This window comes from Dipodomys spectabilis, unplaced genomic scaffold, assembly GCF_019054845.1.
Source record: "Dipodomys spectabilis isolate Male_0828 unplaced genomic scaffold, ASM1905484v1 ptg000002l, whole genome shotgun sequence".
Taxonomy (NCBI): Eukaryota; Metazoa; Chordata; class Mammalia; order Rodentia; family Heteromyidae; genus Dipodomys; species Dipodomys spectabilis.
The window spans coordinates 3,994,550-4,007,831 of NW_024870679.1; the positions used below are offsets into that span (position 1 = coordinate 3,994,550).

The following is a 13,282-nucleotide window of genomic DNA, read 5'->3' on the forward strand; positions in this document are numbered from 1 at the left end:
GTCCCTCAGCTCTTCAGCTCAAGGCTAGCGCTCTACCACTTGAGCCACAGCGCCACTTTCAACTTTTTCCTGCTTATATGGTGCTGAGGAATCGAACCCAGGGCCTCATGCATGAGAGGCAAGCGCTCTACCACTGAGCCACCTTCCCAGACTCTCCTAACATTCTTCACTTTGAAGTGGTACTAGGATGTAAAAATTAAATGGCTAAAATTTGAAATATAGCTCATTTGGGGGGCAAAATAGAAATGAATTGTTACATGGAAATGAATTTCTTACAAACTAATCCTACCTCTTTAAATGCTAAGTGGGTTTTTCCTCCCTGCATTTCTAATTTCTTGGCCTCTTTAGTCTATAGTATGAACCTGTGTCATTAAGAAGAGATTATGCTATACCATAACTCTCATTGATTTAACTGATGTGTGGCATTTACTGTCCACAGGCCTATTCAAATACATGGACTGTTTTTTCCTGTTTCCAAGGGTCTATGTTTATAAGGTTAGCACCATTGTATGCTTGTTTAAATTTGCTTTTTTTAAGTCATTGTTGTTTGTTCTCTGGAAACTGTATTCCCTTGTTCATTCTTGTTGCTGTCATTATCTGTCTCTAAATACAACATTCCCTAAACTTGACTTGCTTCCTTGATAAACTAAACAAATTTGTAGTAAGTTGAAGTTGAGTGATAGTGTGTGCAAGTTTCTCAATGAGGTCAAATGCAGAGATCTTTTTTACTGCACAGATGGTACCACATCTGAGATCTCCACTGCTTACTTCCAGTGAATATCCAGCTTTTTGGGATGTCTGCAGGATGTGTTACTTTGGTAACACAGGATTGGGAACTAGAAGCTTGTTAGTTTTTGTTTATTTGTTTGTTTTGTGCCAGGTCTGAGGCTTGTACTCAGAGTTTGGGTGCTGTCACTGAGCTGTTTTGCTAATGCCAGTGTTCTACCACTTAAACCATAGTTCCAGTTCCAGCTTTTGCTGGTTAATTGGAGATAAGAGCCTTATAGACTTTCCTGCCTTGGCTAGCAGATCTCAGCCTTCTGAGTAGGTAGGATTACAGGTGTGAACCACTGAACGCTGTTTTTCTTTGCAGTTTTTTAGGAACAGATATATAGTTGAAATGCAAGTTGAGTTGTTCAACTGTTAATGAGTCATGGAATTTAAACATTTAAAGGGACTAGAGACATTGTCATTCCAGCACCCCTCACCATACTCTACCTCCTTCCTTCCTATTCTCCCAGCTCTGTCCCAGTGATGTTAGGCTGCACTGCCCAAGCTCACACAGCTTGTGGCTAAGCTAGAAGTAAAATTCACGCTTCTTGATTATTGGCCCAATGTTTTCCTCTGTATCACCCTGGCACTTAGAAAACCCTGAATATTTGAATAGATTTGAAAACTTGGACTTTTTTGTGTGTTTAGCTTTTTCATTTCTAAGAATAGTCTGCATGAGAACTGGAACATTTGTTATTTTTGGCTCGTGTTTCATGATCCTAGCAATGCCTTGTTTAACAGAACTGTACTCTGTTAAGATTTTCCTCCTGCTTGCCAATACATCACCCATGTTGTGTTCTAGATCTTTCTTGCACATCACTGTGTCTTGTCACTTTATCTCCTTGTTGAGGTTTAGAAGCCTAATCCTAGATTGTAAGTCAAAGGATTATCAATGCCTTACCTCTGTATGCTAGTTCACTGGAGTGTTGTTATTCCTGTGAGTGAAGGAACATTTTAACCCCTGGGGAAATGGATTCCCAGGAGGTAAAATTATTTCTATTTTTCCAGTCAGTTACTAGACTAGTCTTGATGCTCTTTTGGAGTCCCATGACAGGCTATCTTCTGTAGATTAAATATCTAACATGTTTAGCCTTAGTGTTTATACTTCTGCAAAAGAGAAGCATATGTATAGAATAAGCTCCATAAGCTCAGAGCATCTATTACCTGTTTTTCTCCCAGTGCCACAAGGGTCCAACACATGGTAACACACAGGGAAGCAGTTGGTTCTTTGTGAGTGGTGCATTTACAGATTCCACTTTTTTTTTCTGTAGTGGCGATTGAACCCAGGATCTTGCACATGATATGTCAGTGTTCTACTACTAAACAAACCCTCACCCTTGATTCAACCAATTTATAACTTCTTTGGCAAACAAATAATTGTGTCTATACTGAACATGTATAGACTTTTTTCCACTATACTCTAGGCAACACAATATGAGTATATGTGTTTGGCATTATACAACTTGCAGCAATTATATTAGGTATTATAAGTAAGCTAACGATGACTCAAAGTATAAGGGAATGTGTATGTGGGTAATGTGTCTACCTTATGTCTCTGGATATAAGAGACTTGAACATTGTGAATAGTGATATCCACAGGGGTCCAGCAGCCTCATTTGTTTCAGCTATTAGTTGAAAGAAGGCAATTTGTGGTTTGTCATCATTGTACTCCCTCATCTTTCACTATCAGAGTGGTTGCTTCTGACGGCAGGGCCTTCTGCAGCCTACTATGGGAAAATGGACCCATGTTCAATTGTGCTAGTATTTTTTCTTTCTGTATTTTACTTTTGATTGAGTATATAACCAAGACAGGCACAAGTTTTTCATGACTGAGGTTTTCTCTAAGCTGCAGCAATTCTTTGGACCATCCTGAAAGTTCTCCAAGCTTATAGTAGCAATAACATAATCAGACTTGTAGTTTATTACATTAAGACAAAGTTATTTCTATGAAGAATTATGCACTTTGTGGTCTTTCTTCATTTCTGGGAAGAACTAGGGACTATCCATATGACAGCAGAGCTGATCATTGTGTTGATTCATGGAGTCTGGAGAGTGTGGGCCTCTTGTGTTAAGATGGCAGGAAATAAGTGGGCAGGTGACTCTTGCATCACCAGCTCTGTTGGAGTTACTTCAGGGGAGAGAGTACAAATTATCTTCTACTTTCTAATATGAGTTCCTGAAAACCTGTTTGACAGTCAGATGGCAACTATAAATGAGAGCCAATAAGGAGAATAACAAAGTGCAGAAACAAGGACACAGGATGACCCATTGCAACAATGATACACAGACAATTCATCTGAAAGGATACAGTCTGTGTATGTGTGTGTGCTTGTGTGCAAAAATGGGTTTTAACTCAGGGTCTCTAGCTCTTGGCTTTTTTTTTTTTTTTTTTTTTTTGCAGCTGGTACTCTACCACTTGAATCATGTCTCTCCAGTTCCTCAGATAAACTTTTTCATGTATTTTTGTAATTAAAATTAGTTTACTGACAGTCTTTTTTTTTTTTTCTTGTCAGTCATGGGGCTTGAACTCTGGGCCTGGGCGCTGTTCCTCAGCTCTTCAGCTCAAGGCTAGCACTCTACCACTTGAGCTACAGCGCCACTTCCGGTTTTCTAATGGTTTATTGGAGATAAAAATTTCACAGAGCGCCGGGCGCTGGTGGCTCACGCCTGTAATCCTAGCTACTCAGGAGGCTGAGATCTGAGAATCGCGGTTCAAAGCCAGCCCGGGCAGAAAAGACCGTGAGACTCCTATCTCCAATAAACCACCAGAAAACCGGAAGTGGCGCTGTAGCTCAAGTGGTAGAGCGCTCGCCTTGAGCTGAAGAGCTGAGGGACAGCGCCCAGGCCCAGAGTTCAAGCCCCATGACCGACAAAAAAAAAAAAAAAATTTCACAGAGTTTCCTGCCCATGCTGGCTTTGAACCGCGATCCTCAGATCTTAGCCTCCTGAGTAGCTAGTATTACAGACGTGAGCCACCGGCACCCAGCTATAGTTAGTATTTTTTTTTTTTTTTAAATATTCCTGCTAATTGGAGATATGGTAAGGCTCACTCATGGATTTTAGAAACACACACACGTGTGTATGTGTGTGCATGTGTGTGCACATGTCTGTACATGTGTGCATGTGCATGCATGCGTCCTGGTCCTGGGGCTTGAACTCAGGGCCTGGGTGCTGTCCTTTAATTTTTTTGCTTAAAAAACTAGCACTCTACCACTGAAGTCACAGCTCCACTTTCTGTTTTTGTTTTGCTTTTTTGTTGGTGGTTAATTGGAGATAATGAATTTTCTTGCCTGGGCTGTGTTCACACTGAGATCCTCAGATCTCACCTCTGAAATAGCTAGGATTATAGGTACGAGCTACCAGCACTCAGCTTTCAGATGCCATTTTAATCAAATAGCTTTGCAGAAAAGTTATAATGTGTGAGTATTCCTACCTACCTTGTAGGAAGGTATCCCATTTCATTCTCACATGCTACATTTTGCTGTTTTTAAGACTTTACCAGCTCTCTTTTTAAAATTGTTATAATCTTTAAGTATAAAGTTGTATAACTCAACATATCAATTGTAAGCCTTAAGAACAATTTTTTATTACTAGAGAAATTGAGTAGGTTTCCATATGTTTTTGGATGTTCCTATGTTCATTTATATGTTGTTTACTTATGTCCTTTTCCAGTCTTAAACACTTATTTATGATCTTCACTTTTTTGTTTTATTTGCTTTATGAGAAAATCTTATTATGTAGCTCAGGCTGGCCTTGAACTCATGGTCCTCCTGCTTCACATCCTGTGTGCTGGGATTAAGGTATGTTCTACCATGCCTAGCTTGAAGTCTTTGTTTTTGTTTTATTGACTTGGAAATCTTCCTATATTATCCTTTTCATCAAATAATTTTCCAAGTTTTTTTCAAACTTTCTCTTCAGTAATTTTTAATTTTAAAAAATAGTCAAAAGTAAATTATGATGCTATAGTTTCTATTTTATGTCATTTTTTGGTAAAGATCTTATAGTAAGATTTTGAAAATACTCACTCAGCACCTGGAAGGCTGAAGCTGGAGGATAGTGAGTTTGAGGCTAGCCAGGGCTATATAGTAAAATATAGCAAAAAAAAAAACAAACCCCTAAATTTGATTAAAAAAAAAAGTTTAAAACCAGAGATCCAAGAAGCTTACAAATACTAACATTCAAGAGATAATGATGAGGACCAGGTATGGTGGTTCACCTATAACCTAAGCAACATGGGAGATGGAGATGAGTGTGTGTGTGTTTGTGTGTGTGTGTGTGTGTGTGTTCGTTTTGAAAAAAATTCAATACTTAAATCATTTACCTTTTTACATTTAAATTTTTGCTTTATCTGGAGTTTGAGAATGGGGTTAGGAAGGAAACCACAAATTTTGTTTTTACTTATTTTTTCAAATAGCCAGTTTTCCCAGAGCTCCTTTAGTACTAATTTAAAGTACTTGTTTTATCATATGCTAAAAGAAACCTTACCTGTTTCTGGATTCTATTTTGTTTCACTGATCTGTCTTGTCTATTCCTGTGCCAATAACTGTACAGGGATTAATAAGCCTCTCTAGAAGCCACTATAAATTCATGATAATCAAATAGCAAAACAAAATCATTTGTTCCTGAGTCAAGCTAACAGTTTAGCCAACTAATCTGTATCTTTGGTTTCTGAACTTCTTAAAGTATGATTAATCTGAATTGTTGTATTTACTCTGTGTCCCTTCTATGTACTGATTTTTTTGGCTATTAATCTTGGCCTGGCTGGGAAGGTGGCTAAGTATTAGAGTGCTTGCCTCGCATGCATGAGGCCCTCCTCAGCACCACATAAGCAGATAAAAAAAAGAAAAGAAAAGAAAAGCTGGGGGCTGGGAAGGTGGCTCAGTGGTAGAGCACTTGCCTTGCATGCATGAGGCCCTGGGTTTGATTCCTCAGCACCACATAAGCAGAAAAAGCCAGAAGTGGCACCTTGACTCAAGTTGTATGGTGCTAGCCTTGAGCTGAAGAGCTTAGGAACAGGGCCCAGGTTCAGAGTTCAGGCCCCACAACAGACAAAAATAAATAATTAAATAAAATTCTATGTTCATCAAAATTATCTCTTACAGTACTGATCTCATAACATACAAGCATCATAAACACAAATATGTTAATCTTGGCCTGTTCTTAGATTATACTTTAGCTGGCAATCCAGATCATACTTTGGCTAACAATCCTTTGTGGTGAATAACATACCCCTTTGGCATTCTATAGTAAAGCAATAAGCTGTTTACCAGAAACAAAACATAATATGTGTTTCAATTTCCCTATACGCTTTATGAACATGAAGGCTTTGTTTGTTTTTTTCTTTTAGACAGAGTCTTGCTAGTAGCCCAGGCTAGCCTGAAAGTCAATATGTATCCCAGGGTAGGTTTGAACTCAGGATCCTCCTGCCTTGGCCTCCTATAAGTGCAGAACTGTGCTCTCTTACCAGCCCTAAACGCTTTCTTATCATAGTGATGTAGTTATTTGCTCTCATTTCTGTTAGACTCCCCTACTCTTGAATGTTTTTATATGGTTCAGTATTTTATTATAGATTAATCATGGGTAATATCGTGTTAAAAGTTTTGAGTGTTTCCTTCCTAAAAGGATTATTTGCCTTGTAGTTCTTTCTAGCCACAAGACTTTAGCCTTGGCTCATGTTTCCTTTAGTCTTATTTCTTTGCCCTGATTAGGCAATTGAAACAATTGGTTGATTACGTTCAGCTTTCTATGCGTTGCAAGCTGGTCTTGAGAAAGTGATCCTGTGGTCTCATTTCAGCTATCTTTGAGTCTTCCAAGATGAAGTACTGTTTGTAAAGTGTCAGACATACTTCATTTTCTCTATTGTTTTTGCAGCTATGTTCCTGTTCTTACACAAATACCTTCTACCATTATCTGCTCTTACCTGGAAATTTCCTCTAAACACCTTTGTGTTTAGTACATTTTTTAAACCAATTTTAACCTATAGAGTTGATGGCAACTACAGTGGGAAGGAGCAGTGTAAGGTCAACATTATATGTGTAAACCCAAAGGCGTTTACTAGCATTTAACATGTTTTGACTGGCTCTAATGGCAAAGGAGTAAACCCTACTCAGCCATTATTTTCTGACATCATGGTAATCATGGTAGAAAAAAGACTGTACATAGATTAGTGGTATTTATAGCAAAGTTATGAATACTATAACTTTTTATGTAGCTGTTTGTCGAATACTTAACATGTTTAAGGCAGGTCCATGGATTATACCAGATCATGGTGTCTGCCATTAAGAATTCATTAAGTGAGAGCTAGGAAGGTGGCTCAGTGGTAGAGTGCTTGCGTTGGATGCATGAGGCCCTGGGTTCGATTCCTCAACACCATATAAGCAGAAAAAGCCAGAAGTGGTGCTGTGGCTCAAGTGGTAGGGTGCTAGCCTTGAGCTGAAGAGCTGAAGGACAGTGCCCAGGCATAGAGTTCAGGCCCCATGACCAACAACAAAAAAAAAAAATCATTACATGAGACTGAGTATAGCTCAATGATACAACTTTGTCTAGGATATGCAAAACCCTGAGTTTAATCCTCAGCACTGAAAAAAAAGTACATAGTATATTCTTTTTTTTTTTTTTTGTCTGGTGGTGGGGCCTGAACTCTGGGCCTGGGCGCTGTCCCTCAGCTCTTCAGCTCAAGGCTAGTGCTCTACCACTTGAGCCATAGCACCACTTCTGGCTTTTTTCTTTTTGCTTATGTGGTGCTGAGGAATCGAACCCAGGGCCTCATGCATGCAAGGCAAGCGCTCTACCACTGAGCCACCTTCCCAGCCCCATAGTATATTCTTAGTAGGCAAAGATGTACATCTTTCATAGTACTATGTCCTTAAGTACTATGAAAATAATATTTTGGGAAATGAAATCACTTTTTTGGGATGGTATTTGGGTTTGAACTCAGACCTTCCTGCTTGCTAAGCTGGTGTAATACCACTGAGTCATACTTTCAGCCTTTTTTCACTAGTTTTAGAATAGGATTTAATTTCCCCCACTTAGGTATATGCCTGAACTAAAATCTGCTTTCTATAGACTTTGTGTCATCACTGTAATGACAGGCACATGCCACCATGTCCAGCTTGCCTTCTGTCAAGATGGAGTCCCATGGATTTTTGCCCAGGTTTAGCCTCCAAGCCTGATCCTCCCATTCTCAGCCTCTCAGGTAACTAGGGATTATATACCTGGCTTTTTACTTTATTTTGGGTAAACCTACCATTTTGCCTGGAGCTGGTCTTAAATAGTGATCCTCCTACCTCTACCTCCTGCATATCTGGGATTATAGATACGCCTGTCTTGATTTTTGAGATAGGATCTTGCTAATTGTTTTTTTGGGGGGCGGGGCTAGCCTTGACCCACAATCCTCTCATCTCCACCTCTCATATTGCTTGGGCTATAGGAACCACCATGGCTGGCCCTCATCATATCTCTTGAACCTTAATATTTGTAAGCTTCTTGGATCTCTGGTTTTAAACTTTTTATTAAATTTAGGGTGTTTTTTGCTATTATTTTTCAATATTTTTCTGTTCCTGCCTTTTCTCAAATATACTCCAGGGAGTTGTATGTATATATTGGATTGTTTGAAGCTATTTTGCAGCTTAATGATGCTATGTTCATTTTTCTCCATACAGTTTTTAGAGAAAAAAGTGTTTACTTCGGATAGTGTATATGGATAGGTCTTCAAGTTCACTATTCTCATCTGCAGTGTTTAATCTTCTGTTGATCCTATTCTAGTGTATTTTTCATCTCAGACATTATAATTCTCATTTCCACAAGCCTGACTTGAGTCTTTAAATACCTTCTGTGTCTTTACTTGGCATGTTGAACATATTCTCTAATTCTTGAACATATGGAGTATAGTTAGAACTGATTTACTTTAATGTCCTTGACTATTTTTTATACTATTTCCGGGTAAATTTGATTGATTTTTCTCTTTGTTAGGGATCCAGGTTTCTTTATCCTTGCATATATGGTGATTTTTGATGAAATGTTGGATATTATAAATTTTATCTTCGTGGGAATTAGATGTTGTTGTATAAAAAAGGTTCTCAACCTTTCTTCTGGAACCCAGTTAGGTTACTCGGACATACTAGTTTTCTTTTGTTATAACTGAATATGACAGACTGGATAATTTATAAAGACTAGAGATATATTCAGCTCACAGTTGTGGAGGTTAGGAAGTCCAAAAGCATGGCACCAGTATCTGCTGAAAGCCTTTTGCTGTACCCTAACATGGCGTCAGATGGTGAGACAGAGCAAGCAAGCTATCTGGAGTCTCTCTTCCTCTTGTTTAAAAACTACTAATTCCCTTACGGTGGGCCCACTCTGCAGGCCTCATCCAATATTCATTATGCCCCAAAGGCCCCACATTCAGCATATAAACCCTTAGACTGATGTGATTCGGATCACATCAGTCCCTCTACTGATCTTCAGAGTTCCCTTTCTCTGCACTCTCTCCCCCTTGGTCTTCTACCCTGCGAACCTTTTTAGTTCTTCCCAAACTACTAGTTTCATCTCTTGAATTTGGGGATACTCTGGGCTTTGCCTGGGTTCCTGTTCCCAGTGCTGTTGCCTGGGAACACTTTCTAGGTAGTAAGTTGAAGCAGTGAAAGGGCCCATTTTGTTCTTTTCCTTTATTTCAGGAATTATTATAATTCATACTCTTATGTGCAGTGATTTGAAAGCTATTATTTCATATGTTCTATGTATTTTAGGTGTTTCTGGTAAGAGTGTAAATCTGATCCCTGTCAGTATATCTTGGCAAGAAGTAGAAGTCCCAGAACAGTTTTACATTGCATGCTCTTATGTCATAGGGAAATTAAATGGCTCTGGCCTTAGTTTTACACTTCATCCTTCCTTTCAGGGACTTCCAAGTGGTTCTTAAAGAAAATGGAGGGGGTGGGAAGGTGGTTCAGTGGTAGAGTGCTTGCCTTGCATGCATGAGGCCCTGGTTTCGATTCCTCAGCACCACATAAGCAGAAGAAAAAAAAAAAAAGGCTGGAAGTGGCACTGTGGCTCAAGTGGTAGAGCGCTAGCCTTGAAGTGAAGAGCTGAGGGACAGCGCCCAGGCCCAGAATTCAGGCCCTATGACCGATAAAAAGAAAAGAAAAGAAAATGGATTCAGTATTTGAGCACATCCCACATATTATGTTGTATGTTAATTGCTAAAATGTATCGGTTCAATTCCTGTACCAAAGGGATTTCAGTTCTTGGGGGTTAAGTAGACAAGGTCTCATTGCAATAATTAAATGTGATACAGATTTTGAAAGATATAAAATGCTCCTCTAATGTGGAGTGGCAAGTGTATATGGCATTAAATATGCTAACTGACTAGAGATTAGAATTGATGGCCTTTTCTGATTCTAGTGAATTCTGTCTCCTTGTGTTTCTAATTCCATTCAAAAAGTAGGACTGAATCTGACTCTTGGTCATGCACCTCTCCTGGTTTTGCTTTCTTTTTTGGGAGAAGGGGGGGGGGGGCGGGTGCAGGTACTGGTACTGAACTCGGGGTCTTGCACTTGCCTGTCTTTTTTTTTTTCTCAAGGGTGAAGCTCTACTACTTGAACAACAGCTCCACTTCTGGCTTTTTGTTAGTTAATTAGAGATAAGAGTCTCTTGGTTTTGTCTGCCCGGGTTGGCTTTGAATGGTGATCTTCATATATCAGCCTTCTGAGTAGCTAGGGTTGTCTCCTTTCTGTATGTCCTTTTCTTTACATGTAAGCTCTGATCATGCAAGTAGAGCTGATTTTATTTACTTTCTTTACTTTCTGGAGGATAAATGTATTAGAGACTGATACATAAATTTGTTACATTTGCTGTACTTGGGTAAATTTTTTTCAGTGATTTTATATTTGCAAAGGCAAATGTTAATTGGTTAATGGGAGAAGGTGGGATAAAAACCACAATTATAGTTTATACATATAGCTTACATTATTAGAGGAACTCTTTGGATGCTAAATGAGGTTAATTAGCATTTTGGTTGTTTAGTTGAAACTGATGTTGCTAGTGACATCCAGTAGGCCTTGTTCCGTGATTGAGTAGTAGGGAAATGTTGGAAATGCCGTGTGCACTGACTGTGTCAGGTGTAAAGAGCATTGCCCCAAAAACATCAAGTTCAGGCCCTGATGAGCTCAAGATTGTTTATCTTGGCCTACTCAAGACAACAAGGAACTGTAGTACCATGATTGATGGAATTTTTCATTTATCCTGGACAATTGTTACAGCAATATTTTCCTTGGAAAAATAACCTATGTTTAAATGATGGCTAGCACATGTGGTCTGTCTGGAACTTGCAGTAGTTCTGATATCCTGCTCCTCCTAAATGAACTCATTGATGTAATTTCAGACACTACCTCCTCACTTGGTCTTGCTTTGTGTGAAACATCTTACAGGACACATTTCTCTGTCAGTCTGTAAGCTTCTGGTTCCAGGAGAATCTAGCAGCCCTTTTCCTCAGATGCTTGGCAAGCCTGCATGTATGAATAGCCCTTCTGTCCTACAGAGGCTGCCAGAGGCTCTGCCTAAGCATTTGAGAATCAACCAGCATTTACTAAGCGAGTCTTGTGTGAAGCACTAGTTCTATACTACTTATGGAGATTGTACAAGATCTTTTGACCTCAAAGACAATTTCCATCCAGAAAGGAAATAGCATAGTTGTGAACTCAGAGGCCCATTCAGGAGGACCACAGAGAAAAACAAAATAGTTCATGTTCTGAGTTCTGTGTCTTTCAACTTCTCTGTTGGGATTGGTAGCTTGAATGATCAAGTAGCTGTCATCATACCATTTATAGGCATGGTCTATTTTGAGATTGAGTTTGTGGTTTGGGAAGGATATATTATAATCATTTTCAACAAATGCTTATTGGGTGTGCCAAAGTATCTCTGTGGTAGGCCTAGGGAATGCCAAGAAATATAACGTTACATCCTCTGCTTAAAATGAATTTCTCATATTTGAAAAGAGATTTAAAACTTTATAAGATATGAGTATTCTTCATGAAAAAAAGCATAATTATTAACAGTTAGTAGAAATACATACTAAGCTATTAGTAGAGGACTGGGCCTTGAGGTAGAGGGCCAGTGCAAGAGAAAAGGAAAGGACTTTCATTTTTTGAAATATATATATATATATTTACACACACACATATAACATATAGATATTCTAATATTCAGCATTTTTTACAATGAAGTACTGTCTCTGTAGAATTTTTATTAGTTAAAATGATAACCACTAGATTATGTGTGTAACATTAACCTGGACTATCTCTGTGATAAGATTATGAAGGACTTTATTTTCTTTCTTACACTTCCTTATAATTATCTAAATTTTCTACAAGGATTATACCTTATTTTGTAAATAGGGAAAGGAGGTATTTTGAGGAAAAAGTCAAAAGCACCTGCAATGATTATTATAACTATATTTTAATATAGCATATTTATATAATAAATATATTTATAATATGCCAGCTTGCCCTCTTTTGTCTCTCTACTCTTGCCACAACCCAGTAAGATTTATTGCTATTTTATACTGTTATTATTGAATAAAAGAACAGCACAAAGCCATTTGCTTATTTTTGGTGAGTTAGCCGAGAAGCAAAGGAATCTACTAACTATTCTGTGATGCTGTGAAGACTGCTTAGAAAAGTTCAAATTAAGTTGATTGGGCTATAATTATGTCTGTCGTGAACTCTCATCTCTTGTTTTCAAGCATCCTAAGAATACTTTGTGGTGTGTTTATATTTAGTTCTTTTAAAGAAAGCAATTAGATTATTCCATCTCCCCATCTGGTGCAGGGATGAAAACTCATCTGCTTGGCTTACTTTGTGTGAGAGAGAATTTAAATTTCCGAGTTATTTGTGATTCAGGTTAAGTAGTTAAATCCTGTCTCTTCCAAATTTTGTTCTAGAAATCCATGTCCCCTTCAAATTATAAACCCAATTACCCAGAACAATAGTAATATATTAAAGGAGAATAGATGCTATTTCTAAATTAATTTCTTTTCTTTTTCCCCTTATAGCATGTGTTTGATGATCTCAGTGGCTCAGTATCCTTGTCCTGGGTTGGAGATAGCACTGGGGTAAGTAATATCTTGAGTCTATTATACTCTAGTAAGATGAGGTAATTTGGAGAGAGTAAGCAGTAAATATCATTTATTTCTGGACCATCTTCAACCTCATAGAAAATGAATACTTTCAGGACAGACTTTTATGAACTTGGAGTTGGTATACTTCTTGAGGCTGTGTTCTTCAATAGCAGGAAAATAGTTTTTTAGTCCTTGGTGGCTCTTTAACATCAAGATGAACAAGAAGAAGCAAGAGGAAGGAAGGAGAGTGCTATGTGAAGATTGCTATGTAGAAGCAGAAAGGAGCACATTACACATCTTGGCATTTTTTACCCCAAACTATTTTTCTTTTATTCTTTCCCACAATTATATTGAAGTAAAGACTGTGGCATCTGTGGGTCTATGGTGGTTTCACCTCCCTTG

The 13,282-nt window shown here is 38.4% G+C and overlaps 1 protein-coding gene across 4 annotated transcripts in view; it reads left to right on the forward strand.

Annotated features, from left to right (window-relative positions):
* Sort1 (sortilin 1) overlaps nucleotides 1–13,282 on the forward strand; it is a 73,720-nt gene that overhangs the window by 12,397 nt on the left and 48,041 nt on the right. For all 4 annotated transcript variants that reach the window (XM_042681950.1, XM_042681967.1, XM_042681958.1 and 1 more), the window contains exon 2: nucleotides 12,815–12,874. In XM_042681950.1, coding sequence (XP_042537884.1) covers nucleotides 12,815–12,874 — 60 coding nt within the window. The remainder of the gene's footprint in view (nucleotides 1–12,814; nucleotides 12,875–13,282) is intronic.